Source organism: Sus scrofa, chromosome 8 (assembly GCF_054392235.1).
Source record: "Sus scrofa isolate SSC_HxYL_T2T_F1_AM1 chromosome 8, Sscrofa_HxYL_maternal_Yorkshire_Landrace_v2.0, whole genome shotgun sequence".
Classification (NCBI taxonomy): domain Eukaryota; kingdom Metazoa; phylum Chordata; class Mammalia; order Artiodactyla; family Suidae; genus Sus; species Sus scrofa.
In genome coordinates this window covers 83,680,972-83,696,265 of record NC_139390.1, presented here as the reverse complement: position 1 = coordinate 83,696,265, position 15,294 = coordinate 83,680,972, and the positions used below count along the sequence as shown (strand labels likewise).

The 15,294-nt window shown below is 42.6% G+C and overlaps 1 protein-coding gene and 1 long non-coding RNA gene across 8 annotated transcripts in view; both read right to left on the bottom strand.

Moving 5' to 3' along the window:
• GATB (glutamyl-tRNA amidotransferase subunit B) overlaps positions 1-15,294 on the bottom strand; it is a 685,553-nt gene that overhangs the window by 661,615 nt on the left and 8,644 nt on the right. For 5 of the 7 annotated variants that reach the window (XR_014812806.1, XR_014812807.1, XR_014812809.1 and 2 more), the window contains exons 1-2: positions 8,237-8,429; positions 6,138-6,288 (exon numbers count right to left, since the gene is read on the bottom strand). Coding sequence is in view for 1 of the 7 variants with exons in the window: in XM_084972707.1 (XP_084828833.1) it covers positions 6,138-6,288; positions 8,237-8,412 (327 nt within the window). In the remaining 6 variants the exon portion in view is untranslated. Of the gene's footprint in view, positions 1-6,137; positions 6,289-8,236; positions 8,430-9,016; positions 9,084-15,294 lie in introns of those variants that run through there. The other 2 variants (XR_014812810.1, XM_084972708.1) reach the window with 1 other exon arrangement.
• Positions 573-4,918, bottom strand: LOC146400911 (uncharacterized). Its single transcript, XR_014812811.1, has 3 exons — positions 3,033-4,918; positions 1,582-1,904; positions 573-1,297 (listed from the first exon to the last, which is right to left on the bottom strand). It is a non-coding gene; the product is annotated as an uncharacterized LOC146400911 (long non-coding RNA).

Below are 15,294 nucleotides of genomic sequence, written 5' to 3'. Positions count from 1 at the left end.
ACTTGGGGAACAAAAAGAGAGATACTGCACCCGCAGAAGGCTTGAGAAGCCAGTAGAGGTAATATCATTACTTGATACTATCTTTATACAAAAAATTTTTTAAACTTTTTGTTGAAAAATCTTTTGCCTAATAATCTATCTTTTAAGAGCTCTAAATCTTTCACTCATTGCCTTATTTTTTTAAAAAAAAAATTTAAAAATAAAAGAAATAACAGCCATAGAACAATACCAAAAACCAATCAATCAACTTAGGGCCTGAAAAGGGAAAAGGGGCTTGCCTAATCTGTGCATTTTTTATTCCTAAAGCATATTCTTACATTATTTTTTTCTTTCTTTGTCAATTTAGGGAATGACCTCCAATTAAGACCTCCAGATAAGAATTTAGTTCTTTTACTTGTCAATATCCCAATTATATCACAGTTTTTGTTAAACCAGCATTGGTGTTTCAATTATTATGTAAATATGTTTCCCTGCTGATCTGTTTGTCAGGTAGACTTTGATTAGTCTTCCTTTCTTGAACGTTCTGTTTTTTTCCTGGAGTTGATAGGTCTTTTCTTTTAGCTCTTGCTTCATTTTTATTGCCAATTGCAGATTATTCTCAAAGACTCCAGTTTCCATGTAAAATCTCTTTTCTACACAAGCATTAGGTATCTGCTATTCCCTCTCCACTTTCCTTTTTTTCTTGAAACCTCTCTGTTCTGAAGCCATCTCCTCTCCCACCAGGCCCTCTGAGCCTGTTGCACAGCTGGCAACCCGGAACCTCTCCACGACTCCAGCAGGTTTCTGTTTATTGGAAGGAAAATTTTTTGAGAACCTGCCAGTCCGAAAATATCATTCTACTATCATTCTTGATTTAGACTGCTGGATACAGAACTCTAAGTTAGAATGTTATCTTTTCCCTAAGATTTTTAAAGTCACCATTCCATCGTCTTCCAGCTTTAAGCGCTGCTTTTAGATGTCTAATGCCTCTCCAACTGCCAGTTCTTTGGGTGACTTTTCCACTCTGAGTTCTAGTATCTCATCTTTACCCTTGGCGTTCTAACACTTCATGACAAGCCTCCATGAGAGGCTATTTTTATTCCTTGCACCAGGTCACTGGCAGACCCTTCTAATTTGGAAACTTGTGTCCTTCAGTTCTGGGAAATTAATCTGTGTTATCTGATAGTTTCCTCTTGTCTATTTTCTCTCTTCTGGAACTCCTACTAATTAGATGTTGAATATCCTGGTAGGGATCGAATCCAAGCTGCACCAACACTAGATCCTCTATCACTGTACTGGGCTCGGGATCAAAACCAAGCTTCAGGAGTTCCCGTCGTGGCGCAGTGGTTAACGAATCCGACTAGGAACCATGAGGTTGCGGGTTCGGTCCCTGCCCTTGCTCAGTGGGTTAACGATCCGGCGTTGCCGTGAGCTGTGGTGTAGGTTGCAGACGCGGCTCGGATCCCTCGTTGCTGTGGCTCTGGCGTAGGCCAGAGGCTACAGCTCCGATTCGACCCCTAGCCTGGGAACCTCCATATGCCGCGAGAGCGGCCCAAAGAAATGGCAAAAAGACCAAAAAAAAAAAAAAAAAAAAAACCAAGCTTCAGCAGAGATCCAAGCTGCTGTAGAGACACCACCACATCCTCAGCCCACTGTGCCACAGCAGGAACTCCTAAAAGCTTTTGATTTTTAAAGTATTCTTTTACCCTGTGCATTACCTGTTGTCTCCTATTTCAGTTTTCTTTTTAATTTTGGGCTCTGTCCATTACGTTGGAGAATTTCTTCAAATGTCTGCTCATTTTTAGCTGTTGATTTGTATTTTAGAGTAAGGTACTGGAGCTCCCTGCTGGCCCAGCAGATTAAGGATCTGGTGTTGTCACTGCTGTAGCTCAGGTTACTGCTGTGGTGCAAGTTCGGTTCGATCCCTGGCCCAGGAACTTCCACATACCACAGGCACAGCTGAAAAACGTTTTTTTTTTTTTTTTTTTTTTTTAAAGTAAGGTACTAAAATGCTGACTAAAAGTTCTGTGTAAATATCCAGGGCTTGTGGTTTGGTGGGTGGCCCTCCCTCTAGGATAGTCAGTGAGGTGGCAAGGTAGCCTCTTTTAAATTAATAAGATTCCTCCCAACTGTCAATATCTGAAGTTCTTCCCTCTGGGAACATATAATCTCCAAACAAGTTCCTGTGGATTTCTGCTTGGGGGAGGAAGGAAAAGGACAGATGACTGTACCAGGTCACTTAAGCTCTCAAGCAGGGCAGGGAAGGGACAAGGCAGGCCCTGGGGTTCAGGGCACAGACACTGTCTAACACCAGTGCCTCTTACTCTGTCTGGGTGTTAACACACCAGCTGAATTTCTCCTCAAACCATAGATCCTGTGGCAGGTAGAGCAGCTGCCAATGGACAGGGAGAGGGCCTCAGGTCTGCTGTATCCACATTCTGAATTCATCCCTTCGTCTCCACCTCCCCCGGCCTTCCTTCCACAGTACCTTCCGATCTCACATCTGGACCCCTCCTGAGGTTGCAGAGGGCACACCACCTCAATTCTGACTAGTGTCTCCCGCAGGCTTTCTGCCTCTCTCTTGGGCTATAATTAACTCTGTTCTGTGAAGTTGGGCCTTCCTCCATCTACCTTCTTTCATGCACTCTGGGCTCTCCTATTCTCTTATGGATTTATGACTTTTGGATTCTTTCACCACCATTTCAGTGAGGTTTCTTTGGAGTGGGGCAAGAGAGACAGATTGAAATGTATATGTTTAATTTGTCATATTAATCAAAAGCCTCAACTGCCCCTTCGTCATTGGCTCCTTCTCATCAGCATTAAAAAATTTTTAATTGTATTTTATTGCAGTAAGAACACTTAACATGAGATCTACCCTCTTAACATATTTTAAGTGGATGATACATAATTATTGACTATAACTCAGCAGCATTTTTGTCTACACCCACTGCATGTGGAAGTGCCAGGGCCAGGGATCGAACCTGTGCTACAGCACTGACCCAAGCCACAGCAGTGACAATACCAGATCCTTAAACCACTGTGCCACCAGGGACCTCTGGCATTTAAACATTCTCAAATTTCCCAATATTAAGGAAAATGAGATTAATAAAAAAAGATTCCATGTCTCCTTTCCCCTATTGCAATCTCTTTTACTGCCAAGCCAAACTGCTCAAAATAGTTGCCCATACGCTTCAACATTCCCGAGTTTCTCAATCTTTGCCATCTCCCTTCTATTCCCATCACTCAACTGAAGCTGTTCTTGCAAAGGATACACCCCTTAATAACTCTAATGGCCACTGCCCGTCCTCCCCTCACCTGAATCTGAGTTTGTTCAACACCATTGTACTCCTTCCTTCTCAAAACACTCCATTCCCTGGAGTTTTTAACCCTGTACTCTCCTTACATCTTCCCACTTCTTTGCAAATGGGATGCACACTCCTTTATGGGACTTATATGGTACAGACCGTGCTTTCCACGCCAGACTCACCTCTCTCCATGCCATATTCAAGTTATGCTACAAAGCATGAAACTTCTTTCAGTTTCTATAGCAAGCCAATTCTATTTTTCTTCTGGTCTTTGTACATCTTATTAACTTTTATTTGGCTGAATTTGGCAAATTTCCTATATCTGTGTTCAATGTCCCTCCTATAGCACCTTGTATTTCTACTACCAACAGGTTCACTGAAAGCTACTGCAATTGCCCACTCACTTGTCCAAGGTCCATGAGGACAAGACTCACACTTATCTTCTACCTTGTTCAAAGCTGTGTCACCAGGGCTTCTAGGATGGCTAGTGCATGGCAGGCATCCAATAAATGTCAGCTAAGCAAATGAATAAAGGCACAATGGAGGGAGAGGGAGGATCAATGCCTACAGAGAGATACGCTTTATCATATTTTCTCTTTAACGGGCCAAGAAAGCAAATGAATTTGGTCTCCAGAAAAAGAATCTACATTATAATTTCTTTGGCTGCCTTTTTCTATCAGTGCATGTGACAAATGGTCACCATTTTTTGTACAAGAATAACAAAATGCAGAGTCAGAATAATAGAGCATCAAAACACCATCTCCACAAGCTTAGAGAAAGACAAATGTCTAAATGTTCCAGTATATTTAAAATCTACGTGTAGGTAAATCACAGGGTTCTAAAGAGGCATGGGAGTTACAGTATTTTATTCTGGTAGTTTTGGTATAATTAGGCTCACATACTAAAATAGGTCTTTTAAAGACAGAAACATTTCTGGAAAAGAGGCAGATTAGCTCTGTTGAGAGAATAACCCATCAGTTTGCTCAAGCCACGAGAGTGGTAGGCTCTGAAGAGGAAAAACAAATCCGAGCTCAAGAAAAACTGGATTTCTAGCCTTTGGCTGTCATTTAATTAATGGAGGCAAAGCTCTCAATGCTCCAATGTCCCACGCGCCTTCACTGTGATGTGGATATGCTTATCACCGGGCAAGTCCCTTCCCCTTGGGGCATAACAAGAAGTCTTTCAAAGCATGTTGACAACTGAGTAACTTTGATTTGTCTTTAATATTTGACCACATTTAGCCACAACTAAAGAGCCTATCTATAGAAAACACGCCAATCTGCAAATAGATATTTTAAATGTGAATTATAATCAGTACCTTGCTAGATACTCCATCCCCAGCTGGGAAAACCTAGAAAGAACTCAGAGGTTTTGTCTAGTCTCTTGATAAGGAGCCACCTTGTGGAAAAATAAATGTTCTGAGCTAAGAAGAAAGGAGAGGAGCTATGACAAACTGCTTTCCATTTACTTGTCTCAATAGATATTACTTTATTTCTACCATATTTGAGTCTCAGAATTCATACATTTAAAACTGAAAAACTGTCTCTTTTCAAACAAAAGCACTCTCTCCATAAACAGATGCTCTAAGTCAAAGGGATGGACATGCCTATCCTTGTCTTCTCCTAGGAAGACCCAACAGCAAATCAAAGGTGACCTTAGATGTGGTCTGCAGGAAGAGGAGTCCTCCACGACAGAAAGCAAAGGAAAAAGGTCCAAGACAGAGACTCTCCCAGTACGACCCAAGCGCTGGGTACGGCAAGTACATTGGAGGTGCTGCCCATGACCTTCTGTCTGGTCAGTGACTGGGGAAAGTACACCCCTTCCCCTGCATGCCTGCCAGTGCTCAGTTCAATCAGTTTTCACTTGTATTTCAATGTTAGAGGGTGTGGATTTCACCTGGGACATGACTGCCCTTCCCCCACATCACCACCACACACACATTCCCTGCAAGGATGGCAGGAAACCCCATACCTAGGTGATACCATATGTTCTAGACAGACTATGAGCCATTTATTAGCCACATGTTCCTTCCATCCTTTTCTTCAAAAATCCAGCCTTCCATATGAAAACACTACATGCTAAAAATACTGAAATGCTAAAAATCTGGCTGATGAGCATACTAGACCCAGGAAGTCCTTCTTTTTCTGTGAACATGAGTAGATCAATGAACAGTTAACTTATTATGAAGTTGACTTTTTTCCCCATTATTGACCACCTAATTTTCACAAAGCACAATTATTATTGACCTTATACTGTAATATAATGTGACATACACTGCTTCCTTTGACTAGATGCCGCCTCCTCTTCCTTGTATCCACCTGACCTGGACCTAGCTTCTTGGCTAGCTCAGACACCACCTCTTCCAACAACCCTCCTTTAGCAACCAGACCCCTTCCCCAATTTCTCACAACAGTCCTTCTCTTGCTATATTAGGTGTCCCTCCTCAGGGCTCCAGAGCCATACTCTGCACTTGACCTTCACAGGAGCAAGCAGATGGCACTCTATGTATAAGACCCATCTTCCCAACTAGTCTTTCAACTCCTCAAAGGCAAGGATTGCCATTCACCTTTCTGTTTCAGTTCATAGCACAAACCAGATACTCCAGTATTAAGCGGACATTCTAAAGTGTGTGTGAAATGAGTAAATGCACACATGAATAAACAGATGACGTTTAGACTTAAAATTACAGAGATGGGTCTTTAAAAAGCACTCAGTCCATCCCACCTAATCCAAAGTTTTCTAAACTTTGTATTAGAGAATAAGTATCTCTAAACAAGTATTTCCTAAGAGTTGATTGTGTTCAATAAAACATGACTGTTTTCTAATGAAAACAGCATGGAATAAAAACCTTACCGGCAAAGTTCCAGGCAGAGATGCATCAAAAAAAGATACCAAAGAATTGGGAGGTGCTGCAAAGTGGACTTGAGATCCAGAGAAGAGTTTGGAGTTGGAAGAAATCTGGGCATGGATTTCCAAACCTACCACAGCAGCCCATTTACGTTCACTACAGTGGAAGACATAATGGTTAAGAAGTAGTTAGATATGTCACTATGTGTGAATTTCTATGAGCCTAAACCACAATGTTAATTTCCTATTTGTTTTTAACTTAGTAAAATTTTATATCCTACTTAAAAAAAAAAGCATCCTATTGTCTTAGTGACTAAATTGAAAGCAATTCATAATGAATACCTATGAGACCAGCAAAACAAAACTCATTTACAACATGAACAAACAGGAAGGTAACAGAAAGGAACAATCTGGCATGTTAAAACAATTTAGCAATGGGTATCACGTGGCGAATGCTTGGCTGACTTTAATGAAAAGCAGCATCTCCTAAATTAACTGTCCTTTATCAAGGGATCACTCAGGAAATGAAAACAGCTGAGCTGGTGAATGTTTTTAGAATAACACAAACATTAAGATTTTACTACCAGAGAAATTATAGTTAAAAAAATAGTTGCACACCTCACTATTTAAAAAGGTAATTCTCAGTCATGTTTTGAATTCATTTTCTAACAATGGCTTACAAGTAAAGTAACCAGAGTGACACAGATATTAAAAAAAAACCACTAAATGAAACTTTTCTAGGGAACTTTGTGCAAAAGAAACCATTAAACCATTAAACTATCACATGTGGCTTATGTTTTTTTTTTCGTTTGTTTGTTCCCCCAAATCACTTTAAATTCCAGAGATCTAGTGTCAGGTTCTTCTCTTTTACACTTGACTGCCATCAAACCTAAGAAGCTACAATACTTTAGTATAAATGCTACAATCATCTCCTCTGGCCACTCTTACTCTGTTGGGTCTGTATGAACATTCCAGACAGGTCTCTCCAGGTTCCTGTAAGTGTGCTTAGTCCCTCTGAAACCCATGTATCCTGCACAATATGTAGATGGCTTGGTGCACACATACTCCCTATTCTGTCTCTTCCTATCCTGCTCTTCCCCCAGAAATTTTCTATATTATCTTAATTTTTGTCAACATGCATTTAGTTTTATTTCAATTATTGCAACACATGAGATTCCACATCTATAGTATTGATGAATTCCTTCTTTTTAAAGACTGGAAGCACAACTTGTAACTGAGAAGAATTAAAGAACTTCTCAAATTCTGCATTCACAAAAACCTTATTCAATGTATTTTTGCAGTTTCATTATAGGAGAGAAAAAAATACTTTCCATTCACTGTGAGACAATCTCATTTATGAAAAGAATAGAAACAATGTGTCCGGACATTTTCCCTCTGTTCCAACATAAAAGCAAAAAAAAAAAAAAAAGCAACTTAATCTCAGGAAAAACTGAGTATCAGACACATGTCTTTTTCTGTAGTTAAAAAGAACCTATTTAGGTCTTAAATAGTCAAATATAAACAGCGGTTCAGAGAATACTGAAAAAGAAGGAAGATCTCTTGTATTGGCTGCATCCTACTAGGTCTAAACACACATGTTCAACATAAAACATCTCCACAAATAGGTGGTGATTTCTGGCCAATAACATTAAGCCACCGCCATTCAGAGTTTGCAGGCAAAAGCTTCTTTTAACCTTTAGAACACTGCTGGCCCATAGTAGCGCTAAATTAGTGTCAGCTAACTAAGATCCCACTTCTACTGCTACGGACCCTGCTAATAGCCACTGCTGCTATTAGTTAAGGTGACTGAGTCCACTCTTCAGTCTTGTGCAGCCCTCGATTCAAGAAAACCCTATTTTACACTCGCGAACTACCCCAAAATGCCCGTGTGTCTTAAGACTGTGGTTTCTGTGTGGGGCGGGGCTGATAGAGAACCAGCATCGAGCTCCCACTTAGCTTTCAGGGCTGCAACTTACAGCCCAACACCCTCCCGCCGACCAAAACGTCTCGAGTGAAGACTGGACTGTAGTGGGCATCATTTTCCTAGCCTCGCAGTTCCACCTCACACTTAAGTGTGCAGTAAAGGTATGAAATAGTATATATACCCTTTCCTTGGCTTCTGGGCCGTGATGAGGGGCTGCTGAGCCACTGAGCTCTGTCCCCTTTTCCCGCTGGCCGTGGACCCAGCTGGAAACCGTTTCTCGTGGCGAGAACAGTCGCCAATCCGAGGGAAAGCCCAACGCCTTCCAGGACAGCACCAGCGTAGCATGGGCGCCGCCATTGCCGCGCCAAGGTCCTGGTCAGGTGACACAGCCGCCCTCTGCCGCAAGGCTGTCTGGGAAGCGTAGTTCTGGAAATGGATCAAATGTTATAGGCTCAGACCGGAAGACTACTATTCCCAGGAGCACTGCGATTCAAAAGCTTCCGGAACCGGGCGGGGAGGGGACGGAAGGGAGGAAGAAATAGAGAAGACAGGGGGAGGGTTTATGGGTCGGAAGGTGTGACTCCTCCTAGTGGGGAGTTGGAGAGCTTTGTATCTCTGAGCACCTGTTTGAGTGAGAACAGGTGGTGCCAAAGCACTAAAGTTGAGAAAGCTGGTGAGGATTTTATACCCCAGTTAACCTTTGGGGCTGAAGTAAATGACCTTGACATCTCCGGGAAGACTTTCCAAACCCCCCAAACCCACTGAGTTATTTTTTTCTGTTTACTTTTCCACTTCACATACTAATCTGTACATTCCTGCAACAATTACTTATTTGCATGCCTACTAGTTGGGCTGCACCCCACAGGCTTACAAGCCCGGTGCTTGCCAAGCTTCAGGACAGAATGCAGAGCTGAGAGTCAGCAACAGAGATATCAATGGTTTAATGGATGGGGGAGCTTACCCATTTGAAGCAAGGTCCTGGAGCGACACCCCACCGTGTGTGGTGATGTGGCCAGCCAACTTCACTCCTAGAGGGAAGGGAGATTGCCAGTTATAGGGAAAATTACCACAGATTGGATCATTAGTTACCAGGGAAACTGGCCGAGGGGCACGCCCCTCACTGTGCCTTTGATAAGAACAATCACCAGCTGGAGCCTGGGGAGAGTATGTAGGAAGTTCAGTCCTGTGAGTGGGTGTGGATGAAGCAGGCACTGGTCGGCAGGGGATGTATAGAGAGTAAGAGGACAACCATCTTGAGTGGCCTGACCATACACACTACTCTATGCCAGGCACAGTTCTTAGAATTCAGCAGTGAGCAAGGTGGTTATGGCCTCTGTGCTCATGGAGCTTACATACTTGGCAGATGAGATGACAGAAAAGTGAACAAAAATAGTATACTTTCACAAAAGAAGGGTTATATTTCAGCATGTTACCAGAAAGATGTTACCGGAATCCAGGTTCTTGTTCACAGAGCTAAAGAATGAACTTCACGAACACACAGGCAGCAAGCAAGCAATCAAAAGTCTTTATTACAGGAAAGCAAACAGCTCCCAGCACAGACACTGGGAAGGGGAGGAAGAGTCCCCCTTTCTATTGTTCTATGGAGGTTTTTATCTCTTAAAGACAGGGGTACCAATGTGGGGTCCAGATACCAGTTCTTTTTCCCATTAGCCTTGCCCAGTTTACCTATATCAGGCCTCATCCCATAGGCACTTGAGAGTTAGAGTATGCTCCATAAGTTTTATGGTTCCTTTCTTCCTCTCTCCCCTAAACTGAGAGTCACCATTCCTCTCATTCCTCTTCTACCAGTTGAGGAGATTAAGGTCCACCTGTACATATAACAGATACACTCCCTGTAGTAAACAAGGCCTGTGGAGATGTTACTCTCTGGAACCCTTAAGTCACGGATGTTAATCAATGACCATGTCAAAGAATATATTGAAGCCCATGTTCCTACACTAACTACCTGAATTATTCTGCCTCGAGCAGAGGTGCTCGGAGACAAACAGACCTAGATTAAAGCTTCAGGTACATATTAACTTAATCATTTTATTCTTGGCCAGCATTTGAAACACTTTCCTTATAAATGAGGAAATCTTGATAGCAGATACCATCATTCCAGCAGACTTTTGTTTTCCTGCTTCAAGACTCATCCCTTTCCTGGAGTTCCCATTATGGCTCAGTGGGTTGAGAACCTGACACGGTGTCTGTGAGGATGCTGGTTTAATCCCTGGACTCGTTCAGTGCGTTAAGGATCTGGCATTGCCACAAGCTGCGGGGTAAGTCATAGATGGGGCTTGGATCCTGAGTTCCTGTGGCTGTGGTATATTCCTCAGCTGAAGCTCTGATTCAACCCCTAGCCCAGGAACTTCCATATGCCGCAGCTGTGACCATAAAAAGCAAAAAAAAAAAAAAAAAAAAAAAAGGAGACAAAACAACAACAAAACAAACTCATCCCCTTCCTGAAACTCCCACAGATTTCTTGTATTTGAACACACAATTTAAAATAGCCATTTGACCATTCTCTATTACATCACCCTATTTAATACTCTCCTTAGTGCTTATGACTATCTGATATTTATCGTCTGTCTCCACAAGCTCCTTGAGAATGGGGAATTGATGGGCTTTATTCAGCACAGTATTACCAGAGTCCAAGCAGATCCCTCAAAAATATTTGTTGAATGAAGGAGTGCGGTGTGAAGAATGCATTTGACAAGAGATGGAGTAGGATGCCCTTTGGAGTAGTAGTTGTGTAGGAGGTAGATGATGAAATAGTGTGGTGGTGGAAAGGAATTGACAGAGAGAAACTGACCTCTCTGAGATATATTAAGAGGTAAGATTGAAGGACTTGGTGATGGATTGGATACAATGGTGGAAGACGAGTTGGGGGTCAGGTAACTCCTAAATTTTTGGCTTGTACAACTGGATGGCTGATGAATGTATGGAGATAAGGAAACTAGAAAAGACACAGGTTTGCAGCAAAATATGACTTTGGTTGCCTTGGGGACATATAAGACAAGAAGTCAAATAAGCATCACTGATGCCTAACTGAGTATGGAGCAGGGGGAAAAGCTGCATACTTGGCATACTTCACACTGAGAGATTTGCCATTATTGATCAGTAACCTATTGAGTAGACATATGTAACCTGTGGTCTATTTCCATTACTACTCTTGTACAGTTATGATACTATGCAATTTAATCTAGCCACATAGGCAACTGTAGTTACTTTCCTTGAAACTGGCATTATTTACTTCTTCTATCCTTTCTATTTTTTCATCCACTACTACTGATCCAAATTGCTACACCAGAAGTATTTTCACATGACCAAAAATGCAAATGAGAAAAGACAGAGATGCAAAGTAGAAGTGGAGATCTGTTCCAAAATTTATCTCCAATTGTTGCTCTTTCTGTCAGGTTCAGATCACTCTTTAGATCCTTTAGATCTCCTCTGAGTTTCCATATTTCCCACCTTTACTCTGAGTGAGCTTGTTTTCGCTTAGCTCCTCAGGTTTACCTGGCCCAGCCTTGGGGTCAAGGGAGTTGCCTCTGATCACATCGTAGTTCCACCTTTGATAGGTCTACAGAGGAGACAGGAAGTGAGCACGGGCATCCTTTAGCCAAAAGAAGAGGGAGATCCTTGCTCCCTTCCCACTGGTAATCAGCCTACTTAGGAGGCAATTCACTCCCTAACATGAAGGGTTAGGGGTGTTTGGAAACCAGTGGAAGAGAGAGCAGCCCACCTACTGAAAAATCCTTATTTCATGGGCAAAGCGGGTACAATGGAAACTCCTCTTTGTTCACGAGGTAGTATTATGCAGCGATAGTACATCCCACCCCACCACTAGAGGGAGAGAAAATCCGAGGCATGTAAGTGTATTTGATTTCTTTCACGAAAGGAAACCTTCCAGTTGGATGCAAATTACGTCATCCTTCAAAATCCCACAGGACCAAATGGCTCCCTTCTCCCCCAAGATTATCTAGCATTTCCAGACTTGCTGTCTTGTGCTCGATCTGGTGTCTAGCAGTGCACTGTTCTCCTCCTACCTTGTGCCTCAGCGAGTCAGTGGCTCCCACCAAACCTCCTACCATGGGACCATTTCTCTTGCCTCCCTCCTGCATGCCAACTCTGATATCTGTCAGAACTCCTACTGACAGCTCTCTAGCTGAGAGAGCTATTTTGGTTCCATCGAAAAGGTGGCTGTCATCTGGAAGACACAGAGATTTTCATTTTCCAGAAGCTCAGAAGGTTATGGGACAGGGTTCCCAGCAAAAATATTTTCTTAGGGAGATTTTCTCAGCTCTTATTTTATTCACGTAATTGACACAGTACAAATAAATTTAGAACAGGTTCTTAAAAAGATATGTAAGCCAGAACAGAATTATAAGTTGTTACTTATAAATGGCGAGAGTTGGGAAGTATATTTGAAATAACACGCCTGGTTTTGTTTGATATTCTTTTTTTTTTTTTTTTTTTTGGTCTTTTTGCCTTTTCTAGGGCTGCTCCCGCAGCATATGGAGGTTCCCAGGCTAGGGGTCTAATTGGAGCTGGAGCCACCAGCCTACGTCAGAGCCACAGCAACATGGGATCCGAGCCATGTCTGCAACCCACACCGAAGCTCACTGCAACGCCGGATCCCCAACCCAATGAGCAAGGCCAGGGATTGAACCCACAATCTCATGGTTCCTAGTCGGATTCGTTAACCACTGAGCCGCGACGGGAATTGCTGTTTGGTATTCTTTATAGTCTTTGAATGTCAAAGCTGGAACAGACTGGTTTACCTCTGTGTTTGCCTCAAAATCCCCAGGTATCTGTATAAACACAATGATTCCCTCCCAATCTAAGGCGTGTTTAATTGTAATCTCTTTCTCACCTTCTCACTAATTTGAGATGGGGGGGATGACGTGTGAAAACATGGTATTCTAGGACTTAAAACCTTCAGTGTCATGGGCACAATGTGAGGAAATGACACAAGTGGCTGTAAGTTTCCATTTTAAAAAAATAGTTTTGCAGTTCCCATTGTGACTCAGGGGAAATGAATCCAACCAGTATCCATGAGGACTCAGGTTCGATCCCTGGTCTAGTTCAGTGGGTTAAGGATCCGGCATTGCCGTGAGCTGTGGAGTAGGTTGCAGATGCAGCTCAGATCCCACATTGCCGTGACTGTGGTGTAGGCCAGTGGCTACAGCTCTGATTAGGCCCCTAGCCTGGGAATCTCCATATGCCTCAGGTGCGGCCCTAAGAAGACTAAATAAATAAATAAATAAATGGTTTTAATGGAAACCTTAAAATTTCAAGTAAAATTAAAAGGAGATAGTTTCCACTATGCATTTTAATAATGTATCATGGCAGTGTATCTTGATTGTATACAAAATCAATTTGTATATGATTTTGAATCTGAAAATTGTGTTAATGAACCTATTCTTTGATGAACAACTTTTGTTTTATGGAAACAATGACAGCCCTTCAAAGTATGTAATCTGCAGACTACAAATGCCCCTTGCCATCTAACAGAGCTGGAGATGGATGGCTCTTAGTATTTCGGAATGTAGCTATGAGCTTAGTTCTTCAGTGTGACAGTTGGTTCCTGTCTGTTTTATGGCTATAGCACTCAGCCTGCTCTCTTGAGTGTTACATCAAATGGGGAGGGAGGAGGGTCAGTATAAATTTCCTAAAAAAAGAAAAATGCCCACTTAAGATGATGTACACATGAGACATTGTTAGCATCATTTTAAGGTGGGAGGATCACTGGCACTAAAGGAAGCACTGGGGTTTTTCGCTGTTGTTGTTTTGGGCAGCACTTGTGCTGTGCAGAAGTTCCTGAGTGAGGGCCCAAGCCTGAGCCACAGCAGTAACCAGAGTCACAGCAGTGACAACGCCAGAGTCTTAACTGCTAGGCCACCAGGGATCTCCCAGGAAATCTTGTTTTTGAAAAAGCATTCTGAAAACACAAAGTGCCTTTTTAGAAAAACCGCATTGTAAGACCCAGTTGAGTGTCATCAGGGGAAGAAGAAAGGCCGGGAACCAGTGCGTGCTGGGAGAATGGGATGCATTTCCTTTTATTTTACCATTAAGTCTTGATTCTGGTAAAATACTGATGTGGTGGGAACAATTGCTTTTTCTGGAAGATTGCTCTGAGGCAAAGAAATTGATAACTTTTCGTTCTTTCCAAAGCAGAGAAATAGAACACCCTGTCCAATGTCTTTGTAGAGGTGAAGTGCTGTCTGGGGAAGATGTGGCCCTTGCATTCTGTGAGCTATAATCTCTCCATGCCCTTCCTTCTTCTCTATGGTCCAAGGAATGGCTTGCTCTCTTCCTGGGGCCTTTGTCTCCCCCTAGAAATCTGACTAACCCTTAATGATGTGTAAGAAAGAGGCTCTACCTCTGTACATCTCCATGACTCAGCATACTTGGAAGAAGATACTCTTGAGCTGCTAGTAACGGGCAGGAGAGCAAGTTAAACTCTGTGTGCCTGAAGCTCTGTGGTTAGGTCCCTGCTCTGCCCCAAGATGCTCTTTCTCTTGTGTTTTGGAACTGCTATCTGGGCTTTAAAGTTACAGTTTACACACACACACACACACACACACACACACTTCTAAGCAGGATCTTATTTCAGGGTCATGCACTGATCTTGACCAGAAGCTTTTCCATCCCCAAAGAGCTGATATTTTCTGCATGTCAGATGGTTCTCTTGATTTTTAAGGCTACAGATTATGAGGGGCACATGTATGATGTTAAAGAACCATGCCACCAAGATCCACGAGCTTTGATGATGCTCTTCCCTCAGAGAGTGAATGCCTAGTTTGTAATCAGAGGGAAGAGTCCACCAGGGTGGTACAGAAGAGAACAGATAGGCTTATCTTCACATCCTGCCAGGTAACCGGTGTCATTTCCTGTGAGTATCGGAACTGGGATCTCTGTATCTAGGCTGCCCTTGAACCAAGAATGGATGGGCTGCACAGAGCAATAAAGGCTGCAATCTTGGTGGTGGCAGGCATGCCAGGGCTCCCCACAGTTTTAATGCATGGCCAGCAAGAAGAAATTCAGTACTCCATGAAGAGGTGCCAGATTGAGTGAAAATCAAGCAGCTCCATTCAAACACAGTAGCAATCAAATGATACAACTACCAAGACAAATGCAAAGAGAGACAGAAAAAAAACTCTCCAGCAATTCATGAATATTAATTAGGGAGGGAAACACCAGATACAGACATTACTCACATCTCCTTGGAGCCCGATT